Here is a 25,518-nt window from a genome sequence, read left to right as displayed (position 1 = left end):
AACACTTATCTTTCCCCGCTGATAAAGCCAAGTTCGGATCGTGATTCCGAATTACATACCGTTCATTCTTTCTCTGAGTTAGCCTTGCAGTCACCGGACTATTCAAATTTAATTAATATTAAACATGCCTAATATTAAAGTTTTCAGCGGTTCGTCGCATGTTGATCTTGCTCAAAAAGTCGTTGATCGACTAGGAATCGATCTTGGTAAAGTTGTGCTAAAAAAATTTAGCAATCAAGAAACTAGGTAAGATTTTTATTTCATATTAATTTATTAAAATCAGTTACCTTAAAATATTTGATATTCTGTATTTCTTATGTTTGATTTAATTGTTGCAATAATCATCAATTGAATATATGTACCTCATATTCGCTCTAACATTTATCACATATTTTTTTCTCTCTTCATAGTATCTGATAGATTATAGATTTGATATTATAAAAATTATTCAGTTTAATTTGTTTTAAACTACTTATTTTTATTTAAGTCATATTGCAGTTAAATGCTGGGCATCTTTGTCGTCTGATTTTTTATTTTATTTTTGGAATATGTACATATATTAAAAATCATGCTTGTATTTTATTGTTTTGCTCATTTTATTTTCCGGTAATATTGCTTTTTTTTTTCTTTTGGCATTTTTTATTTTTAGTGCAATCATCATATATCTGACATTTGCGTACATTTTGTGACGTACGTTTAACATCATCTTTCTTATCATTAATATTTTGCAATACTCTTGATAAATCTTTCTTCATTTTTTTTAGAGGTAAGAAAGTTTTTATCTTTAAAACATGTTCAGATTAAAGCATTTATCTTTTGTTGAGCAATGACTACTGTAGTAAAACTTTAAATAAATACATAAAATTGATTTACAACTCTTGATTATAATCTTGTTTTTTTTAATGACATTCTTTTTTTTTCTAATTTTAAAAATGCTGAAATCTGCTAATTAATCTTAAGATGTCTCATCTCCTTAACATGTTATTAGCCATCTGATTAATTTTTGCTTAAATTAGTAAACACAATAATTATACGTGAAATTCATAGAATAATTTACATTAATCTATTTTTGGCCCACTTTGTATTATAATTAAATTCACTATGCACTAAAAAAATTGTGATTATAATTTTTTTTTAAGGATTTCTTTTATAATATAGTTTAAATTTGTGACAGAAATTTGTTATAATAATTTATAAAGTAATTAATTTTAATTTTGTAATTTTGCTTGATATTTATTTCGCAATATTTAGAAAAAATGATAATGCCCAAAATTTTCTTGGGCATTCAGATATTTGATAAGCTTTCTTAAATATAGAGAAGTAGATATATTCTCTCCATCTGCACTCAGGCTTGGGATTATTCAATTTTTCCTAAGCAATTAAAGCTTAATGGATTGTTCTAATAAAAAAAAAATCTGAATAGAGTTTCAGTTATTTCACTTAAAAAAATATTTTCTTGTAATCTTATTTCCTTTTTATATGAATTATTTTTAAGCAATGACTACTCATGTCAAAACATTTCCTTTTCTTGACATGTGGCATTTCTATACAATTCTGAGGATACCATCTGGATGTCAATGTAGAATGTTAAAGTTTATGCTGTGTAATATATTTTCCGTCAAGATTATTTTATTTCATTTTTTAAAAAATATTTCTTGCCTATTTCAATGTGTTCTACTTCAAAATGGAAAAAAAAATACAAAGACATTCAAAGTGGGGGGGGGTTGTCATGGAAATAAGCGTAATTCAATGTTCATTCTATCTTTATTTTTTAAAGGATTTATAAAAATAAAAATTTTTAATGCTATGGATCTAAAAATTATTAAGTAACTATTATTTTAAATTTTTAATGATACTATAAATATTAAAGCATTAATTTGTCATTTATAAGTTTCTAATAATATTTAATTAAAATTTTATTCCTTAAAAACCTTAATCAAAGTTTGTTTTTTAACAAAAGCATGTTATTTGTTTGAAGTGTAATTATTATTATTTAACTCAAAAAAAAAAAATATTTATAAAATAATATTTTTATAATTTTTTATTTGATTTGAAAAATAATAAAGCTTATAAGAATATTTTATTAGTAATAGATACTTTAATTATGTCTAGTTTTAACCTTGTTTTGAGTACATGTTATGGTTTGAGCTATTAATAACTACTGAAACAACTGAAAGATAATTGTTCTTTGCTCTGAAATGCATACATTCTCCTTTCATTGTAATTTTGAAAAGTTTGAAATAAGATTTATTATATTTAAAGATATTAAATAGAGGTAATTTAATTACATTTTTTTTGTAGCACAGCTTGTAGATTTTAAGCATCTCTGTCACATTTCTATGATTTTTTTTTCTTTACTTATTTTTACTAGGTTTGACAAATATAAATGCATGTGCACTTGTACAAATTATATTAAATTCCAAGAAACTTTCTAAATATAGTACATGGTCTTCTACTTTAATAGTCATGATAAAAGAAATTTTTTAAATGCTCAAATCTAGCAAAACTTGGAACAATACTCTCATATGCATGTATCAAATTATGTGTAATTAAATTTTTTTTTTTAATTTGTCTCTTCCAATGAAATGAAAAAATTTTAATGCTTCCTAATTATAACAAACCCCAAATTTAGTCACCAAGATGGCGATAAAATCTTGCCAAAATATAATAAAGCTCATAACTGCGTTCGTTTTTTTCACAATCTGTTTTATTTTATATATATATTTCGTCTGTCATGGCCTTCATATTAGTTCTCGTGCCATAAAACCTTGAACCAAACTATTTCTATAACCAGTGGTGAAATATTTTTTTTTTATTCCAGGTTTTTTATTTAAAATTTTATAAATGCAATGAAATATCAATATATAAATTATAATATCAGATTTAAAAATTTGATTAAGAAGATATAAATAGTATTGCTATACATATTAAAATTTTTAAAAAAGCAAGATTATGATCTTTCTCTTCAGCAGCCTTTGTGTTTTCTGAATAATCCTTATTTGACCATTCATTAGATTAGATTATGTGTTGGTGTAGGTGATGATTTCTCAGTATATAATCAAAAGTTATTATGGATTTTTTTTTAAAATAATTGTGTGTATTGAATAATAGATGTGAATTTGGTGAAAATGTAAGATGAGTGTAGGATAAAGGAAAGTTAGGTAGACCCTACACTGTGTTTCATCAGAATGAGATGGCAATAACAACATTATTTTAGATGTTACAGTAAATTTTGTATATATGAATAGTAATATCTGAAGATTTTATTTTTTAAAAAATGACTAAAGATCCTTTGCTTCATTCTGAGTTATGAAAAGAAACAACTTGCACTATTCCAAAAAACAGTCACATTTTAAAACTAGTTTTTTTTTTTTTTTTTGAGAATGTAAGAGGAAATTGTGTCAAGAAATGCATGAATGAAAATTCTTCTCTTTTAAAAAAGTTGGCCTTTTAGTGAAAAAGCTGTCTTGTTTAGATATCAGAAATTACCTGAGTTTATAAATACCAATATAAAATAAATTGCAGTATATATGTTGAATAAAAATAAACAGGAGATATTTTGATTTTGCTGTTTGTAGAACTACTTGGTGAATTGCAATCAAAATTGATATTTATATTTTCCTGTATATACAGTTTGGATTTTTGCAATAAAAAATTAGTTCCCATTGTGACTACTAGGGAAAAGGCTTTATTTTCCAAGTAATATTTACATACTGCCATACATAGTATCTGAGCTATTTCGCATATATAAGAACCCATAAAGTGTTTTATCATCAGATACCAAATTTAGTTATCACAAAATTAAAATTATTGTTACCCTTTAAACTGCAATTTATTAACAGTTAGTACTGCTCAGGTGGACAGTTTAATTTTATTAGTTTAAGAAGTTCTTAGTATAGAAATTTGTGGGGGGGGGGGGTCCACAGCTCATCATTTTCAGATTGTTCAAGAAGTTCATTACAAGATAGATTCCTAATTTTAGCTCAAGCATGAGCTATTTGTGAAACTAACAAAATAACTGTGATTTGCTACTTTTAAAACATTTTAGCAGATCAAAAATTTGCATACAGGTCTTTTGATAGTTAAAGATACTCAATAAATGATTTTATTCTTCAAAGAGACTTAAAAATTTTCTGTTTAGTTCAACTTTTAGCCAATGCAGACAAAACAACAGCCATATGCATTCTTGAAACAAATAATGTACATACATGGTAGTGATAGTGCACACATGATATATTGACTTTGGACATTCAGTTTTTGACAGTATGCAAAATTCTGCAAAATATATCGAAACATTACTCGTATAAGTTATTACATAATCAAAGATTGATTTCTGATGGTGTTACTATTCAAAAAACATTTGCAAGGATGTTTATGTCTTGCATATGTTTGAAAACCAACTCCCAAGTCCATCAATTAATTCCATTGCATGCGTTTAATTTATTGTGTAGTATGGTTGGATATCATTCATACTTGGATCTTAATTCTTTGAAGAAAATATTGTTTCAGGACATAGATCTATAGTTTTTCTTTTTTATTAATTTTTGTTATCTTGCATTTGTCTATGGTCAGATTGCAAAAATCATTTCTGATAGTTCAGAATTGATAAAAAGGAAAAATTTGGGTAGGCCCTGAAAAAAAAAGTTAACTTAAAAATTGGAAAGGAATTGATGTATTTATTAAAGAAAGTATAAAAAAAGGTTGGTATTGCTAGAAAAGCATTGTACATTCTTTGTAAAGACTTAATTAATTTGGTAAAAGAGAATTTGATTCAAAACTGACCTTAAAAAGAAAGAAGCATGTGAAAAAAATGTTTGCAAAAAAAAAAAAAAAAAAAAAACTATCCCTTACCAAACATTTTTTCCCTTTTGATTTGATTATAAAAATAAGAAGTCTTACTCCTGTGTTAATTAATGCCAGATGCCAAATCTTTTAGTCGTGACGCTGTTCCAGAACATAATTAGCCATTATTAATGATTTCCTTTTTGGTGAATGTTAACACGACCTTAGCTGAAGATTAAAAAAATAATAATAATAAATACTTTGAATCATTTGTTATTAAGTAGGAATTGTATATCCTACAAAATGAAATTTAGTATCGCAAAGACTTTTTGTAAAGCATTTTGAAAACTTTACAAATTATAAAATTTTTTTTAAACTTTGATGAAGCTACAAGCAATAATAATATAAAATATCTTTCAGTATTGACAAGTTATTTTTCCCTATCTGTAATTAGAGTTGTGATATTTGCAAAAGGAATCTAGTTTCTTTAAATGTTATAACAGTAAGTGCGAAAAACATCTTTAATGGAACTTCAAAATATTTGAAAAGTAACAAAATTCTTCGGAAAATTGAATTATTTGAATGAACTATTGTACAGTTATCAGAGAAATGATGTTAAAGCAAGAAAAAGTTCCTCATTTATTAGATATTACTGTTAATTCGTAGCATTGTATCCAAAATACCAGCAATAAATTTTGTTCATCTTGCAACTGTTGACTTGAGAATTTAATAAGGGGTGCAAAATTTAATTTTTTGAATGAGAATTTAATTTTTTTAGGGATACAAAATGGACAACAGACATTATAAAATGGCTTATTGAAGTATACTTCATATTAAATTTTAAGTATGTTTTCCTTATATCATTTCACATCATTGATTATCATGTTATGAAGGTGCAATGAATGTATTATACCTAATTGAAGCTCTAGCTTTTTTTTTTTTTAATGAATTCCTTAGTAACAGTGACAAACTGTGTATTTTTCTGCAGTGATATACTGTATTTATAAGCACAGCAACAATAATTCCGAAAGTAGGCCATAAATGAAGGAAATATGATGAAGCTTTCATTAAAAAATATAGCTAAAGATAGAATAATCCAGAAGTTATTTTACTGTAGGAGGAAAACTCTTATGAATTGCCATTTTTTTTTCATCTTAATTTTATTAAAGAAATATGTCAGTATGCTTCAGCCTAAACTTAGCCTATGCTTCAGCCTCACTTATTCATAAGCTCTTTGAAAAATAGAGATTTTTATGAATTAGCAATTGATGCTATGTAAAAGCTCAAAATAGTTTTTAAAGCTTTAAATAGTTTTTGATGGAATGAATTATGTGAATTTAAATAAAATGCTTATTAATAAAACAATAATGCAGGAAACAGTCTATCATATTAAATGGTTCTAATGATTATATTAAAAAAAATCTGTGTAAAATTGAAAAAACTTATACATACTATATTAAATACTAAATTGCCTAAGGCAAGTATTTTCTTGATTGACTGGACTGCTAGAGGGAAAGAGATTACATGTAAGAGGCTGAAGGAGCTTTCATTTTTTTTATATTTTGAACAAACTTTAAGGATAAAGAAACTTGCAATGTAAATTTACCAATATCAAATTGATTTAAAACTGTCATCTCCTATTGATGATTCAAATAAACTTTTTCCCACATATATAGGATACATTAAATTATATTCATTATCCAAAAATATTCTAGCTTTATTAACATGGTGAAAACTATAATTAATTGCTGTCATGGTCTTCAACTTAAAGATGCATTTAATTTGATATCTGATCTAATTGATAAAGAATTTGGGAAGTATAAAATAATGAGCAAAGAATAATTGCTGTTGAATATTTTAGTGGAAATGTTTTTTTCCTCATGCAGGATGTTGTCGATTGCAATTTGTGAAAAAATAAAATCATTGAGAAGTTGCTACTTAGAGGAACTTGATAGTAAAAAAATCACAATGAAAAAAAAAATGAAGAACAAGCCCTCATCAAAAAAAGAAGAAGAAATTGAATTTGATTGGAGTATAAAAAGCTTGAACTATTATTTCAAAAAGTAAAAACCAAAGGGATTAAAAATAATGTATAAATAAAATTTTTATTTGACCATATTTTTTTAATAAATCATTTTTACCATAGTTTTATTTTAACTATACTTTCCTTGTAATTCATTTATCATTCATTAATATTCCTTTAAATAATAAATTAATATTTTTAATGTCTTAAGCACTTTATGTATAATTTTTTTATGCTTCAATTAATTAACTGTACTTTATTTATATTTAACATGATTCATTATGTATGAAGTTCAACTTTTTGTTTTATATTTGAAGCCTATATCATATTTGTAGTGTTCATGAAAAGTGGAAACAATGCACCAGAATGGATAAGCTAACATGAAAATATCAATGAAAAATTCAAAACTCATACATTATTGAATTCATTCTATTTAGAGTCTTTGTGCCTAAACACTTTTACTCAGTTTGAGATATAACTGAAGTAAAAGAAAACAAAATATATTAATACTTTAAATGAATCAGAAGAAACTTGAGTATTTTAGCTGATAGATATGATACAGTGTAAGTGTTGAAACATAAATCTAGTGATGAAATATCTTATTCACATAAATCTGACTATCCAAAAGAGCAAGGAAAGAAAGCAATGTGAAGCTTAAGACATCATAAACATTGATTCTAAGTCTTTACAATCTGAATTCTAGCATCTGTTATCAGCATTGGATTATTAAAGCTTGCCAAATTACTGAAATGTAGAGAAAAGTTGGAGATCTGGTGTTTTCTGAAGAAATCTTTGAGCCTTGGAAAATAGTTAAAAGAGTTTTGCCAAAGCAGGATTAGGGAAGAGAAAGATGATATGGTGAATTATAGGAAAATGGCCAATGAAAGGATCTAGAATCTCATCTTAGGAAAATGTTTTACCCAATGATAAATACTTTATATTGTCAGCTTCATCATTGGTTCTAAGGTCTGAAAAATGTTTGATACTACTTATCAAGTAATTTAAAATAAATAATTTAATGAAAGTAAATTATTCACAATGTTGTTTGTTTTACAGGAAAGTTTGCTGGAATTAAGCATTAACAACATTTTCCTCATGTTATACATTCTAGTTTTCTTCAATGAAGACATCTTTTAAAAGAGCATATGAAAAATTTTATAGCCTTAAAGGATTAGCAGAATAGTAAATCAGTACAGTTTCATTAAATGTTCGTGTTACACAACATGTATATTATACTTAAAGGTTCCAGTAACCATAGTTAAGGTGGAATTATGATTCTCAAACTAAAATTAGTAATTAAAAAAATCATACAAATCAATATGGAATAGGAAGTTTGCCAGTTTTATCTTACCCTCTTACCCTCAATTAAAAACAAAATCCAAAAATTAATCTTAATGACATATAACAAATTAGAAAATAGAGATTTTTGTGATTCAGATTTTAAAATAAAGTATACGGAATGATTTGTTGGTTTGTAATTATACTGCACAAGTTTTATATGTATATCCTGTATGGTAACAAATAGCTGCTGATATCATATTGTTTTTAACTTAATAGAAGTAAGCAAGAATTGAAAGGGCATATAATAACGCATGTAAAAGAGACTTAAAAATGAAGAAAATTTCATTCAATTTAAGTTTTAAGAAGCTATTTTAATTATTAAGATGATCAACTCTAATTAGAAGAAAAAGTAGTTAAAGTTTGGTGAAACAATAAAGGGAGATATTATTGTCTGATAAATAACTAATTTTCTAACTGCCCCAAATAATTAATTATGACTAGGTATAAGTATTTCATATTATTATTATTTTTTTTTTCCTTTTTGTCTGATTTTATTACTATTATTATTTCAATAAAGTTGTTGATTAAAATTTTTGGTACTAGTATTTACATTGGTGTACATCTAATTATTGTTTTTTTTGTTATCTAGTTTAGTTTAATTAGTCTTTTAATTATCTGGTTTCTTCAGTTTTAAACTGGAAAAAAATATCTACATTGTTTACTAATGCCTTTAAATTATTAAAAGAACTTTTTTTAAAAATATTAATACCATTTAAATACATATTAGCTTATTAAATGTTTAATCTTTAGAGCCCCTTTTGGGTAACTAGAATCACTGTCTCTTCCCATACACCCTTCCCCTGTCTCTCCAAAAAATGTTATTACAATTCTTTAAATCAATGTTTTTGTCATGAATGGCATCGATTTATTTAAAGTGGCGGCATAATATAATTAACTCCATAACTCTTGTGTTATAAAAATCCATACCATTTAAAACAATCATTCTGCATTAATTATTATTATTAACCAATAACACCATTTCCTCTAATTTTCTTTTGAAGAATTTTCTTACATTACCTTTAAAGTGGTGTTATAAAATTATGTCAATATTGATAGAAAATTAAGCAGTGATATAAAGTATACAAAAATAACATATTTCCTTTTTTTAAAGATTGAAAATAATGTATTTTTCTTTGTCTGAAATATAATTTTTAATGACCATGTAAAAAATTCAGTATATTTATATATATATATTTTTTTAATTTTGACTTTATTTATTTTTGTATTTACCTTACATATATTTATGTAAGGTAAGGTTTATAAGTACAAAATTTGTCTGTTTAAAAGTATAAACAAAAATAAATCCCTTCTCTATTTTATTGAAATAAATAATTTAGTATGTAAATTAAAAAGATATTTTTACATTATAATGTAATCAATAGTTATGTAAATAATAAGGTTATTCCTTATCATGATTGCTCATGTAGCACAGCTATTTGCAAAAAATAAGATAATTATATAAAATCAATGTTTGAAATATTTTATAACCAAATGTCAGCATGGTCATTATGATTCTACATTTTTGAATGGTGGTGATATAATATGCGTCAATTTCTTCAAATTGAAAAATATTTAACTGGATTTATATAAAATTAATTTGTACCTCACATAATAACAAAATTAATTCTGTCATTATCTGAGTAGAAATTCACAAGCATTTCAGTGGAATCACTTCTCATAGAGTTTTAAATTATATGGAAATATATATCATTTTGTTTATGAAGATTGATTTGTTTTGAAAATGTTCCATTTCTTTGGCTAAAACAACATATAAAATTATTAAGAGATAAGAAGACAAAAAGAATTTTTGTGTGTGTGTTTAGTGTGAATTTCTTTTATATATATATATATATAATAGGTTATAAAAAGCAAAAATTTTTACTTTTAAACATGTTTTCTTGAATACATAGATTTTTTTTTGTAAAAATATTTTTGGCTATTTTAAATTTTATATTAGTTTTAATTTTTATAATTTTTTTTTAGTGTTGAAATTGGAGAATCTGTTCGAGGTGAAGATGTGTACATAATACAGAGTGGTTGTGGTGAAGTGAATGATAACCTTATGGAGCTTTTGATTATGATCAATGCTTGTAAAATTGCATCAGCATCACGTGTAACAGCTGTCATTCCTTGTTTTCCTTATGCACGACAGGATAAAAAAGATAAGGTAGTAATTTATTTCTTACAATTGTGTGTTGCTGTTTTTACATTTTCTATATGTTATAATTCTTTTAATTTTTACATTTTCTTTTATCAGTCACTTCAGAGTAAGCTAGTCGTTCTTAGTTTGTTTGTTTTAAATTTTAATACCATTCACTCAAATTCTCTTACTAATTAATAGTCACAGAATTGTTAGGAACTGTTTTCAGATATTATAAAATGTGAGAAACTTATTATTATAATAATATAAAAATTAACTAACAAATCTTTCAGGAATATAGATTTAAAAAAAAAAGATTTTTATGTTTTATTTGTCCACATTTTTTTTTTTTGTCTATTACAAATTTTTTAAAATTGCACATAAATTTTGAAAAATCCTTTACATTTCTTTTTTATACAAAAAAAATTAAGAAATTGTTATATATTTAATATTAATATTAATAAATTGGAATGAATTTGTCTTTACTTGATATCTCAAAATTCTTCAACTAAATTATAATCTCAAAAACTCAATGCTGGTAAATAATCTGCAAATATCAATGCAAAATGGAAATCATTTTGTTCACTGTCTTTAAATATATTCTAATCCATAGACTGGCGGGCAGAACATAGTAGGAAAGATTTAAGAATTTGATAGTTCATTTGTAACACCTTTTTCTCCTAGTTAGAATATTAGTGTTTTGTAATAGGCCTTCTAAACATTTTGAAGTTGCAACTGTTTATTAATTATTTTAAAAATAAACTTTTATAGCTCTATTTCCATTAGAAAATCTTTGTTTGAATTAAAAGGAACTTCAAATTGCAGTACAAGGAAAGAGAAAGGATTAGAAAGCAATCTAATTGAGAATAACTGTTTAAAAATGTTTAATTATTTTTAAGTCAAGAATCTTTTCTTAGCTATTTTTTGCTAAGGAGTAACATCTGGGGTGGGGGTAAAAGACATGTAAAATATTTTTTTTATCTTAATTTAATTTTACACAACCAACAATTTTAGAAACTCATTATAAAATGTGTTAAATTTAAGTTAAATCTCTTAAGAATTGAATATAGAATTTTGAAATTAATAATGACTAAATTGATAAGTAATAATGATAGTTCAAATCTGTAGCAACCTTGAATTGCAAATATCTTGGACTTTTTGAGTAAGATTTTTTATTTTGTATAATTCTTTTTTTTGTTTGTTTGTTTGTTTGATTTCCTCAGAAACAATATAAATATTTACTACAAAGATAAATCATTTAAACATTACATAAACATTGTGAAAATTTCTACAGAAAAAAAAATCATTTTAAATAATTATTTTTCTTTAAACATATTTTTATATAGGTTTAAACTTAAATTTCAGGGGATTTTTTTTAAATAAAATTTTATTACTTTTGTCAATTTTCTATGGTTTTTTTTAACAGCAAATGAATTGCTTTAAATATTGCAGTATTATTTAGAAGTTTTTATTTATTTATTTATTTCAGCCCATGTTTTAAACATTTTATCATTGTGATATTATTGAAGACTAATTGTTGGAATATTTTTATTCTGCTTTCAGTTTTCATATTTTTATTAGCATTTTTTTTTTTCATTATTATAAGACAAAAGTATGTTACATTTTTGACTGAAATAAGCTAAATTAATATACACTGATTGGCCATAACTTCACTTTGTTTTCATTAGAGGGTGGGACACCTATAAAAAGAGAATGCAGAATAAGTGAAGCATCAATTCTGTTGTGTTGCTTGTAAAGAAATGGCAATAAACAAAAAAAAAAAAAAAAACAAAAAAAAACTATATTTTATTGAGTTTGAACTCAAGTTGTTTATAGGCTCTCAAAGCATCAGAACCAATATCAGCAAAATGGCTGCATTTATAAAGTGCTCTAGAGTAGCAGTTATTAATGTTTATAGAGTGTCAACTAACAAGCTGAAAACTGGGTCTCAGCATCAGGCTACTGAATGCTTAATCTGAAAGGAGATTTATTAGTATTGTCCAATCCAACAGAAAAGCTCCTGTACATCAAATTGAGGATCTTAATCAAGGAGTAACTCGGGAGCTCTCTAAACAAACTTTCACTACATGTTGTACTGTATTAACAATGGAAGCCGAGAACTGGTACACTGCTGAGGATAGATACTTCTAAAGAACAATGTTCCCTGTCATAAAACAACTACCATTGACTCATAGTTCGAAGAGCATGACAGAGAGTTTTCCTAATTCAATTTACCTGCACAATTACCCTAGCTCAATGCCATTGATAGTCTATGGGATGAGATCAAAAGAAGCCATCAGACAGTTGGATCCAATTTTATCAAATCTTAAGGAATCAAATTTATCATACTACTTACCAGCATCTTATAGAGTCCATGCCTAGAATTCATACATATTGAGGGCAGAAGGTAGCCCAATGTATTAAGGAGATTATCATAATAATTTTATCACTCAGTGTTATCTAAATGCACTTTTAAGTTAAAATACTTTTTTTTTTTTTTTCAAATTGTAGGTGACCATTATTTTGTAGTAATAATGGTCACCATTATGATCCCATTTACTATTTGTCACTCAATGTCAAGTGATTATGATATTTACTGCAGAGTCTATCATTTTTTGTGTGTGTTTGTTATAGCAAAAATCTGTTATTAATAATTAGAAATTTTCACTTTTAATAAGCTGTTAATTAACTTATGCTGATTATTTTTCTCTATTCACACTTATATGTTGATAATCATTTATTGTCTGTAGAGTAGAGCACCTATATCTGCAAAACTAGTTGCCAATATGTTGTCTGTTTCTGGGGCTGATCATATTATAACAATGGACCTTCATGCATCACAAATTCAGGTAAAAGCTTGAAAAATCTGTATTTATTGTATAGCATCTCTGAATTTATCTCCAATTTATAAAGTATTATCCTACTTTAAAAATCAATATTACTTTTCTAGGGATTTTTTGATATACCTGTAGATAATTTGTATGCTGAACCTGCTGTTTTAAAGTGGATTAAAGAAAACATTCCTGAGTGGCGTAATAGCTGCATTGTTTCTCCTGACGCAGGAGGTGCTAAGAGGTATTATTTTGTGTTACTTTCTAATATTTAGTTAATCTGAAATTACTATTGTCATTTTCATTGATTATTATTTTCAAGCTGAAGCAAAAATATTCAAAAGTCTTTGCAAAGGGGTTTTTCCATTCCTTATAAATAAAAAGAATATTGTATGATTTTATAGTTAAATTCATGCATATTTTTTTAAATTCATAAATTTATATTGTTTTAAAATTCGTGTTAGTCTTATTATTAATTAAGAACTTTGCAAGCAAGAAAAAAAATGGAAGTAGAAATATCTCTTTTTAACCTCAGTATTTACTTTCTTATCTTTATAATTTTCAGAGGAATAGTTGTATAAATGTTAAAAAAATATATAAATGTTAGGGAACTAATTAAAAATTCACCATTTTTTACATAGATAAAAAAAATTCTCCAGAAAAAAAAAAGATAAATCTTTCACCAATATGTTTTATTTTCTTTGAATATTTCTTTCTTGTTCCTAGTACTTACATAAAATAAATATCCAATGCAAATTAATTTCTAGTACTATTCTGCCATTGTAATTCTACTTATCCATAGGTTAAGAAAAAAATAAGTAAAATATAATTTACTATATTCTTCCAATTTTGCTATCTTTCATTGTATAAAAATTTAAAAATATTTTTTTTAAACTTGAGACACTTAAGTTTTTAATAACTAGTATTATATTTGCAGTATTAGCATTTATACCAGTTGTAAAATGCAATTACTGCTTCATATCAAAACATGCAGTTCAAAATGAATTTCTGTTTGCATATCTTATTATTGAGGCATCTATTAGTTTTTTTTAATTCCTAAAGATTATCAAAATTATTTTCATATTTTTGTACAGACGAATCTTGAAATGATTTGATGATTGGTTGCAACAATATTTTTCTTCGCACACATATGTACAACTTCTGCTCAAATTGTCAGGTGTATTGTAAAACATGGGACAATAAAATGGCATAAATGTAAACTTAAGGATTTTGATTGTGGGTTGATTTATTCATTTTCTTCATTGTGAACAGCAGCAAAACTTGATAATAAAATATGTTGTAGATAAGAAGAAAACAATAAACACCTAAATGTAAAAGTAAGGTAATTGTATTGCTAATGTGGCTGAAGTTATTTAAATTTAAAACATTTGTCATGTTTGATATATTTAAACTACTAAATTTGGATAGATAAAAATAAACCCCAAATAGCTTCACATAAGCCAGTATAAATTGTAACTTTCTGATTCTGATTAATCAGAAAATACAATTTGAAATTTTGAATGGAGATTTTATTACAAAATTTAAGCAAGAATAAATATATTTTGAATAATATTTACATAAAATGCTTCTTTATAGAGTAACATCAATTGCTGATCGTCTGAATGTGGAGTTTGCTCTTATACATAAAGAAAGGAAAAAAGCAAATGAAGTAGCATCTATGGTATTGGTTGGTGATGTGTCAGACAGAGTTGCTATCCTTGTTGATGATATGGCTGATACTTGTGGTACAATTTGCCATGCTGCTGAAAAGTAGGTTTCTTATTTTTATTAATTCAGGTTAATTTCAAAAGATCATTTGATATGGCTCAGTTATTCTGTATATATATATATATATATATATATATATATATATACAGTCATAATTTTTGTTAAAATTATAAATTTTTTATAACAAAACAAAAATAAATTGTGAGAAATCAAGAAAAAATGCATTTTTCTTGTTAAGCAATTTTTTTATGCTATTTTCTTAAAAACTTTAATCGAATGAATACACTCACAATGTTAGAAATCTCAATTGAGTCAATTACTTTTCTTACAGATTGATGGAAGCTGGGGCATCTAAGGTGTATGCTATACTCACACATGGTATATTTTCTGGTCCAGCAATATCTCGAATAAATAATGCTTGCTTTGAGGCTGTTGTTGTTACTAATACTATTCCACAAGAACAACATATGAAAGAATGTCCAAAAGTGCAGGTTAGTATTTAAGAAATCAGTATCTTTAAATCTTCTGAAGACGTAAGTTATTAGGAATTTTTATTAGGTATATCTTGCATTTTAGACTATACTTATAATTTTCTCCTCTTTAGAAGTTTAGATATATTTTTAAAAAAACTTATTAAATATTACAATTCTTGTTAAAAAATGTTTGTAATAAGGAATACCCTAATTGCTATTCATTTCCAAAACCTCAATAAGGAATTACAATGTAATTTACAAAAGTATAAATAATGAATAAGAATTCATTTCTTACTAAATGGTGAGAAAGTTAACAAAATTTTTCTTGATTTAACAAAATGAAAAATATATTGCAAAAAGTTAGGGAATGAAATATTCATAGATAAATAAGATATAAAATGAAATGTGTTAATTTCCTTTTAAACTCAAAAGTTTTTTTTTTTTTTCCACCTCCAAAACTATTATAATAACTTAAAAGATATTATGATAGTTTTGTTCTTCCAAATAATCCTAGCAACATAAAAGTTATGCATTGCTGTCTGTTTTTGATTCTGTTAAAGATATGCATATGTTGACTTTTGTTTTCACAAATTAGTTGAATAATGTTTAATAAATTTAGGAATGTGAAGTATCTAGATAATATTCCTAGATACTGTAAATCACTGTAGCATTTAAAAAAATTTAGAGCAAATTAATGCAAATCTATTAGTTACAACAAATATTTTTAATATATAACTTTAACATAAGGAAAAACTGCTTATAATTTATTTTTGATTCTTTCTCTTTTATATTTGTACTTTGTTTTTATCTGTATTTTGATCTTTAGAGGAATGAAATAATCTTTAAGAAATAGAGGATATCAATTTCTTTTCTGTTTAAAAAATTAAAGAATTATCGTAAAGGTACTGTTAAACTGTTTAATCTACATATGTCAATAGCTAATTTTGACTGATCTAATATCCAAAATTTTTTATTTGCAATCATTTATTTATAATTAATTACGTTTATTTTATTATTTTATGAAATTTAGAATTGTTTCGTCTTAAAGTCACAAGTGTAATATATTACCAATTTATATCGTTTTTATGGAATTTATTGATCTTGTTTATTTAATTTCCTATTTGTACACGTCTCTTCCAAAGCAGTTTTCTTCAAGTAAAATTTTCGTTTCTCAGTATAGTTAGCCAATTTGTATCTAATAGTTTAATAGCAAAATATAAATATTACTCTTTATAAAATGGAAAAGAATCAATAATACTTTAAGTTTATAAAAAAGTACAGTGAGTTTTCAATAAAAAACCATTATTTGCTTGAATCTGCATCTATTTTTTGCTTGCTTTTATGCATTCATCTATACTGCCTTGATATTCTTATTGCTTGAATATTTAAATTATGACTGTCTGCCAGATATGTCTGTATAAAATATTAATGTTACTTTGATTGTACTGAAATTAAAAAGTTTGCTGTTAATAGTTTATGATGAAATGTCTTCATGTTTATAATGTTGTTTTCTTTTTAATTACAGAACTTCATTATATGACGTTTTTTATAAAACTGCACATTATTAATAAATGCATAATGATTTTGTATTAATGCTTTTACACATATTGCATTTTTGGAATTTCTTTATAGTAAATTTACTTACTTTATCTTTACTGTATTTAAACTGTAAATATTTCTTTGTAGATTTTTCCATATTAATAGGATGTATATTATAAATCAATGAGTTAACTTTACATGTTTCTAAAACCCTAAACAGTTGCCATTATCAAATGATTAAATTGGAAAAAAATGAGTGAAAAATGAAATGTTTCATAAATCGTAAAATTAGTTTGAAATTCGTAAAGATGTTAATAGATTTTAAGACACAGAAAGTTATACAAAATACTGAGAAAAATATAACTATTACTTAAAATGTGTATTAGAAAAATTTCTTTCTAAAGTAGTTAAATGGAAGAACTATTTTAAATAATAATACCTATGAACATGACTGGATTGTGGCTGCATAAAATATATGTGACATAATGGCTTAAGAAGAGACATGTTGATATGCTTAGAATGGAATATATGTATGTATATATATATATTTTTGATTAAACCAAATTTTTAATATTGGTTTAAACAGACATTTTAAAGAATTACTTCATTCATATAAAAGGGATTTACAAATTTAAAATCTTTTTTTCTGTCCATGAGAAGGTAAAAATACTTAGTCTGTTCTGTTAATTCCTGAAATATTTAGGCACAGTGTATGCCTGTTAACTTCCTCAAGCACATTTCTCTCTCCAATTTTCGAGGGCTACATGAACTTGGTGATAAACTTTTAGTTTTACAACTAGAAGATCATGGTTTCCTGACACTATGAAACCAAAGATATCCATGATGTACAGGGATTTGGTGCAAATGAAACCTGGAATGAAGATAAAATATCCATTTATTGGTGTGTCATGAAAGAAATTCAGAGAATAATATCTACTTATGTGTCATTTTTGCTATTTTTACTATAAAAGAAAAATTACCCAAAATATCCAAGGTCTGTGTAAAGTTAACCTGCATATAGATTGAAAACTAGACATTAATATAATTGAATTAAACTCTGAAATTATTGTTGCAGTGTTTTTCTTGCTACCAATAGAAAAATATTAAATCTAAATGTTATTTGAAAAAATGTGAATGCTTGGTTTATGCATCAAAGACTAAACAGTAATTCTGTTTGCAAATTTTGTAAATAAATGGATACAATCTGGAATGACTTCTTCTATTTTCTGATGATTCTGACATATATTTTGTAGATGTTTTTTGATGTTAAAAAATATTGTGTTGGTCTGTTTATAATTTATTGGGCTTTTTTAGTGTTTGCCAACTATGCAAAATCATGTCATAAGTTTTCTGTATGGGGGAAGAAAAAAAAAAGACAAGGAGGAAATTTTTTTATTGAATAATAATAAGTGTATTTTCATCTTGATGAGGATCAATTTAGTACACTGATAATCAGTAATGATATAAAGTAAATGCTTAAGGTTGTAGTTTCCATCATTGTATAGTCTATGATGCATTTTTGTACTAATTGCACTAGAAAGAATTCACCAAATAAACAAGCTGCTGAAATGGGGGGCAGGGGAGATCGATGTCTCTATTTTCAAAATTTCTTTAACAATTAAAAAACAAAAAAAGTTATTATAACAGTTTTAAGACTATTGAACTGTATTTATCTACTGAATAGGATTTTAATGAATCATGATAAAAATGTAGCAAAAGAGTTAAATCATATTTAATGTACATAGTAAATTATACATTGGCATAAAAATCAAAATTAAATTGATGAATAATCCATGGAAATAGAAATTCTCTTTACTAAATTATACTTTAAACTATTTCAGAGAATTGGGAATCTTTTTATGGTCATATCTATATATTTTAGTATTGCTGAGTTTCAAAAGTATATGAGAAAGAATAAATTTACTGCATTTATATTTCCCTTCAGTTTACTTTTTTTTTTAATTTTATGTAATATTCCTGAATAATTATGATTAGATTATATTAATCTAAATCTATAGTAAATTTCCCTTTACTTAAAGTTAGTCAGATGGAATTAATTTTAACTATACATAATTGAAACTTCAACTATGCTGAATAAAGTTTTATTATTTAAAAAAAAGCAAATATTTGGTGCGTCTCCTTTAAAATTTTGTTAAACATTTTTCCTGCCATCAGGGATTGTTTTTTTTATATTTAATATTAATGTTTTTTTATGCATTCATTGTGTAAAAAATAACCAACACTGTCAAAATTTTATTGTAGAAATTTGACGGAATAGAATTATTTAACATCAAAATAATATTTTATATTATTAAATAATGATGTAATAGATGTCTCTATCTGTTATAATTGAAATTGAAAATTAATTAATATATTTTCTTTCAGGTCAATAATTATCTATAAATTAACAAAACTTAATAATAATTAAGACTTCAAAAATGGTTTGATTGGGATATCTTTCCATTTATTCATGCCTTCATTTCACCTATAGATTAACTTGATATTTTGAGGATTAATTTATTTCTTTACTTATAATTTCATATTTATATATGCAGCAACTGTCCCAAACAACTATCATCATTATTTGTATTTATGAATATCAATATTAGCCAAATTGACAACAATGAAAGTATGTAATTTGAAATAAGAATATATCATTCAATAATCTAGGCTAAACAACTGTGCATGTGTTAATTTTTACTCTCCAAATTTGCTTATTTGTGAGTGGAATTAAATTTCAGTATCCATTGCTGTATTCCATGTTACTTATTACGCTCGACAATTAAAAACAACATCAATTGAAAATGCATGGTTATTGCATCACAGTAATGCATGACAACACATCAAATATATATATAAAAAAATCTTTTCAACAAAAAAAAAATGCTACTAATGTTAAAACTACTTCATAATATTTATTTTTTAATGCAATTTCAGACTTTTTATTTCATTTAAACAAATTATCTGGTCAGCAATTTGCTATAGATACTGATATCCATTTTACTACATATTCTTTTTAAAAAATTGTGCTGAAAGAAGATTTTTGAACGACTGCATATATAAAATGGTAAAAGGTTTATTGATGTCAGAAATGGTGACCAGCACTTCTTGAAGGAGAAGAAATGTGTTGATATAAACAGCAATAACAAATCAATGCTGTAAATTTAGTCTTAAAATAAATCTGTGATTTTAAAACATCTGTACTTTTTTCAAACATTTCTTTCTAAACCACCTTGTAATCCACTGTATTGTTGGCTAATGCTTTGAGCTACAAAACAGGTTTGCAAGCTAGCATTGTTTAGAGTTTCAAATATGACTGGCAGTTGCTTTGGGACAGATGTTGGATGTTCCCTAGTAAACTGCACGCAAATTGTAATATAATATTAGTATATTGATCCATTTTATTTTTAGTTTAGAAATTTTTTTTGTCTGATCTTTTTTTGAATTGTATATAGTATGTAATTTATTTTGAAATGGCATTTTGTTTTTGATTCATATTTTGATTAGACATTTTTAATTTTTGTTCCTTTTAACACCAAGTTATGGGTGTTAAGTCACCTCATGTTTTAGTGCTTATCCTTGTGTCTTTACAGTGCATTGATGTCTCAATGATACTGGCAGAAGCAATTCGGCGTACTCACAATGGAGAGTCTGTTTCTTACCTCTTCAGTAACGTCCCCATGTAGACATGGCATTCCATCCCCACTAACAAGGTTTTCATTCCTGTCGCATGCTGCAGTTACATGTGCCATACATTACCAACTCATATTATAAAAACTGTACAGATTTGTGATGAAATATTTTGCAAAATAAATTTTTGGTTGCAACGAACAGCAGATGCATGCAATACTTTTGCATGTAATATTAAATGCATGGCTGGTTAATATAGACCAATTTAGTATGAACTGCTATACTTTATACCATATAGCTATTTTCAATTATTTAATTAAACATGATTTGTATCCTAAAGAGCTCAATTTGGGATTTTACAATAAGATTTATTCCAAGTAATATCTTATTTTTCCATATTTATATTCTTATTCTATGGGATCAAAGCCATAGGATATATCTGTTATTAAATTATAAACCATATTTTCACACTCAGTTCAAGACGTAATTATCAAATTATATTGTTTTGGTATTTGCTTTTAAATTATCGTAGCTAATGCACTTCAGAACAGATTGCTTAATTAGGGAACATACCTTTAGTGTCAATATAACTTTCAGTAATATTATTAGAAATGGTTTCATATTGATTTCTCTCCAAATAAATTATTTGTCAATTATTATTATTTGAAAAATATTAACTTCTTATTTGAAAATTTAAAAGAATATCTCTGGGGTATGCAATTTTAATTAGATGAGGGAAGGTTTTTTTAAGTACCACTTAGATATGTGAAAATCATAAATCTTGTCTATCTAGGGATTTTATTTTTGTTATTTCTGTAATACTTGACCCTTAACTAAATTTTATTCAATACAAAAAATACCAGTTTCCTGTGCTTCTTTTATTTTTTTGCATTAAACTAAATCTATATCCAAAAGAATTATTGGTAAAATCTACCTAAGGTGCATAGTAAAGGAATTAAAAATATTCTTTTTAAATGAAAAACTTTGGGGCTTTTTTATACGTTTTTTTAAAAGTTTATGTTATAAATTTTTTTTCTCATTCTGAATTTTTTTGAAGACCCAGATTTTTCCTATTCTACTGTATCTATAACTTTTTAATTTCTTATTTATAAAAATTTGGTTAGCCATTTCCTGCAATTTAAATATCAATTTTTCTCTTTCAAGTCCTGCATGGAAATATATTTGACACCCAAATTTTTATATTTGATTCCCAGTACCCTCATCACCCTTACAAATGCATTTTGTTGCTTTTTGATAATTAAATGTAAACTGAACTATGAAAAGTTTTTGATAATGAAGTTTTAAAACAAAATTGAATTTATTCTGTCATACTAGTTCTTATATTACATAGCTGCAGCAATGTGCAGTTTTTGTAGACCATACACAAAAAGATTTGATAAGCTGTTTTATTTAAAATAACAGAATTTTTATAGAATAATTTTGCTACATATCTTTTTCTCTTAATGTAAAGCATCATGAGAGTTGTTACATAATTATTTGTATTAGTTAAGAAACTCAGTGTTATCCTTTCATAAAAATCATCATATACTTTTTGTTACTGATCAGTTTCCATGTTACTTCTTTCAATTTCAGTGTTTAGATGTGTCACGGTTTTTTAGTGAAGCTATCCGCAGGATTCACAATTGTGAGCCACTAGGACCTATTCTTAGTGAAGTACCATATTAAGAGAAGTTTTGTTTTATCTAGAAAGTTTCAAAATGTTTTTGATGTCCTTCATGTAACCGTTATCATTTTTGTGTCTTCTTAGTTAATTTGTATATTTTTAATTACTTCATTAGTAAGCAGTTAATCTATTGAACAACTAACATGAATTCTAATATTCATTGTAATTGTATCATTGATGCTGTAGTTCAGTAATAATAAGGGAAAAATTAAATCTCTTAAATGCTTGGGTATGTTATATACAAATTATCTGTAATATGTGGTGAATTTATTATGAAATAGCCTTATACTTGATTATTCTATATTGAAATATAATTGCTTGGATTCTGAATCGTAAATGTATGTCAAAAATATCAATTTTTGTTCATCCATAGTAAAGAAATTCATAATTTAAAAAAATTCCTTACATACATAATAGTGCTTATAATCTGGAAATTAGGTTTTGTTTTAAGCAGTTTTTGCTTACTTTTTGAGATAAGCTCATCTATTCTGCTTTCTAAACAATGAGGTTTAATGTTACGCCAGATTTTACTGAGTTGTGATCATAATTTTTGTTCCATTTGTTTATCAGAATTTTGTAAAATCTTTTCTTAATCATACTAGAAGTTCTTTTATTTTATTATATTAATTTTTTTGAACTTATTATACCACCTGTCTAGTTTTGAACATAGATGGACATTTCATAATTAAAATTTAGCATAAATGTTATAATCAACTTAAAATATTAAATAAAAAATTTTAATTTGTTTTTATGGTTAAAATATTTATTTGAATCTCCTTTTTCCTTTTGGAATTATTTTAACATCTTAGAGCAAAATTATTTTCTGTTTTTATTAATATATCATTTTTTTCAATGTTTTCATTAATAGTAATAAAAAAAAAAAAGAAGAAACAGTTGGGAAAATTGCCTTCCACTATATGCAATAAAGAAATAGCAAATTTTTTGCACTGCCAATAAGTGAATATATGCTACTGAAAGTTTTAGAATTATGCAAATTAAACCACTATTCAGTTCTCTAAATTATTTTTGTATTTTTCTTAATTGTAATAAATTTTGATTAGTTTTATTGGGCTGGTTCTTTGTAATTAAAATTTAGTTTATTCAGATGTAAATATAATTTTGATCAAATAATTAAAAACTTGTTTTGTATTTTTTTTCTTTCTGCTTTTTATTTAGTTTTGTATGAATTACAAAACTTTTCAAAGTTTTGGGAAGATTGATTGTCTGAAGTGCTTTTCAGTTTGCAATTTAATCTTGGTTAAAATAGTAAATTTTAAGATTTGAAATTTTCTCTCACTAAATATATATTCTTATTTTTGATTAGCATTGAAAGTAAATAAAAGAGAAGCTTTAAAATAGTTTTTATGATGTATGTAGAATATTCTGTAAAAGATTTGAATAATTCTTGTTACGTGCATAAGTGAATAACATTAAACTTTAATATTTTACTTTTATTTTTTAAAATTGTTTCATAATTGGTATAAATTTAAATTTTATGTTAGTGTATTCCACTTTCATATCCCAATTTTCGCAATTTTGTTTTTGTATATTTTTTACGATGAGTTTATTTAAAAATTGTTTATTTCTCAGAAAATATGAATTACTTGCAAGCTGCATAAAAAATTGTTTTAAAATAAAAAGCATTTGCTTTTTCTTCTATTAGTGTAATAAAAATAACCCTTCTGTAATAACATATTAACGATGTTTAAATCGTCTTATATTGTGTGAAACATATATCTTTTATTATTTTTTATTTTTTTGTTTACAATGTAATATTTATATAATTTTATTTTAAATTAATAGTATTGAAGTTGGTGTTCTTATATTTGATATTGACTGGCTAGCATTTATTTCAGAAAATGCAACAACTATATATATGTATAAAATATATATATAATGTCTTAAAGTAGTCATTTCATATAGGAAATTAAAGAATGTAGATTTAAATTTATTTTCAAAAATAAATTCATATTATTTTTACTTTATTGTTGATTATGAATACTTTTTAAGTAGTAATTTTATTGTATCTGTTGCTGTTAATGAGTCTGTTAATCTGAAAAGTGATATATTTTGCATGTCCATCTGTGTAAATACTTTGAGCTTGTAACTTCCAAGGTGGATAATAAAAACATATTTTTTGAAGTTATTGGGTTTTTCTTTATCTGAAATTTGTTAATATAGATTTTTATTCCCATTTGTATGAAAATTGTTGCATCTGTTTTGTTGTTTATGATTTAAAAAATAAATCATGTGTTAAAAATTTTGCTATTTATAATTAGAAATATTTAAATGGATTTTTTTTTAAGAAAGTTTAACTTTCTTACCTAAGACTTTTAAAGTATAATTTTTTTTTTTTTTTTTTTCTGTTTGAAATTTTTGAGAAAACATTAACAATGTTCATCTATTTATTATGTGTTTAATTTTCATCTATTTTTTTAAATAAATATATTTTTGTTTTCTTAAATAGCATAAGAAATGATTCCAATGCCCTGCATCACTTGTTATGTGCATTATAAGCTATTAAGATATCCAAGTACACATATCAAAAAACAAACACTGTTAAATATGAAATTGTAAGACCTTGAGGGTTTTTATTATTGTTTTGCAATTTTAGAGTAATTTTATTCTATGCTTTCATTTGATTCACAAACACATTCATCCAAATTAAAATCAAGTGTCATTTAAATTATGAATTATCATTCTTAAGTTATTCTTCATATTTTAAAATTTTGTAGTGTATGCAAATTAGTATTTATTATCATTGTTATTATTATTTACAATTGGCTGACTGACTTAGTAGTCAATAGTACTGATAAGCATTATACTTGATTATATTTAAAATGCCGAAGTTTTTATAAGTTTTGTTGTTTATAATTTTTTATAGAAAATTATTTTTGGCACTTGTTACTTCAACTTTAATTTGAGGAAAATTTAGTATTGAAGGAAATTTAATAAAATATTTTTAAATATTAATATTTTAATTAAAAAAAATATGTGAGAAAGAATGCACTTGTGTTGACAAACCAATTTTACTTAAACAATATGGATCTAAATTTATTGACAACAGCAGTTAAATAATTATTGAATGTATCAATATTTTTCAGTTTATTGTATAAAAATTTAATTTTACTGGTTGCATTTTCAATAATAATATCTTTCTAAAAATTGCAATGTTTACATTTTTGTTATTATAGCAAGATTTAATATTTCTTATAATTCAATGAGTAGCTTCTAGTATGTGTGGCATTAAAATAAGTCATCATGGAGTTATATATAGTCCATCTGAGAACTAGTATGTCTGCTCAGTGGCATAGCGGTCTATACGAAAGAGGGTTATAAATGCTAAT

General features: G+C 24.9%; 1 protein-coding gene across 2 annotated transcripts; it reads left to right on the top strand.

The window, feature by feature from the left end:
* Positions 1–4: 4 nt before the first annotated feature.
* Positions 5–24,313, top strand: LOC129983657 (ribose-phosphate pyrophosphokinase 2). 2 transcript variants are annotated; one of them, XM_056093333.1, is made up of 7 exons: positions 5–246; positions 10,130–10,313; positions 13,037–13,135; positions 13,237–13,361; positions 14,714–14,887; positions 15,177–15,336; positions 22,081–24,313. In XM_056093333.1, exons 1-7 carry the CDS (start codon positions 125–127, stop codon positions 22,171–22,173), a joined length of 957 nt encoding a protein of 318 aa, XP_055949308.1. In that variant the 5' UTR covers positions 5–124; the 3' UTR covers positions 22,174–24,313. The 2 variants fall into 2 exon arrangements, with proteins under 2 accessions (XP_055949308.1, XP_055949235.1); XM_056093260.1 differs by having other exon boundaries at positions 9–246; positions 20,451–24,313.
* Positions 24,314–25,518: the final 1,205 nt, after the last annotated feature.

The sequence above is a fragment of the Argiope bruennichi genome, chromosome 1 (genome assembly GCF_947563725.1).
Source record: "Argiope bruennichi chromosome 1, qqArgBrue1.1, whole genome shotgun sequence".
Taxonomy (NCBI): domain Eukaryota; kingdom Metazoa; phylum Arthropoda; class Arachnida; order Araneae; family Araneidae; genus Argiope; species Argiope bruennichi.
Note: the sequence above shows the minus strand (reverse complement) of the source record. Positions and strands in the feature narration are given on the sequence as shown.

Excerpts from the sequence above, each read along its gene's own strand:
- LOC129983657 (XM_056093333.1), top strand. The coding sequence starts at position 125 with ATGCCTAATATTAAAGTTTTCAGCGGTTCGTCGCATGTTGATCTTGCT. Across the intron at positions 10,314-13,036 it reads GACAGGATAAAAAAGATAAG|AGTAGAGCACCTATATCTGC; the intron begins GTAGTAATTTAT and ends TATTGTCTGTAG. Across the intron at positions 13,136-13,236 it reads TTCATGCATCACAAATTCAG|GGATTTTTTGATATACCTGT; the intron begins GTAAAAGCTTGA and ends TTACTTTTCTAG.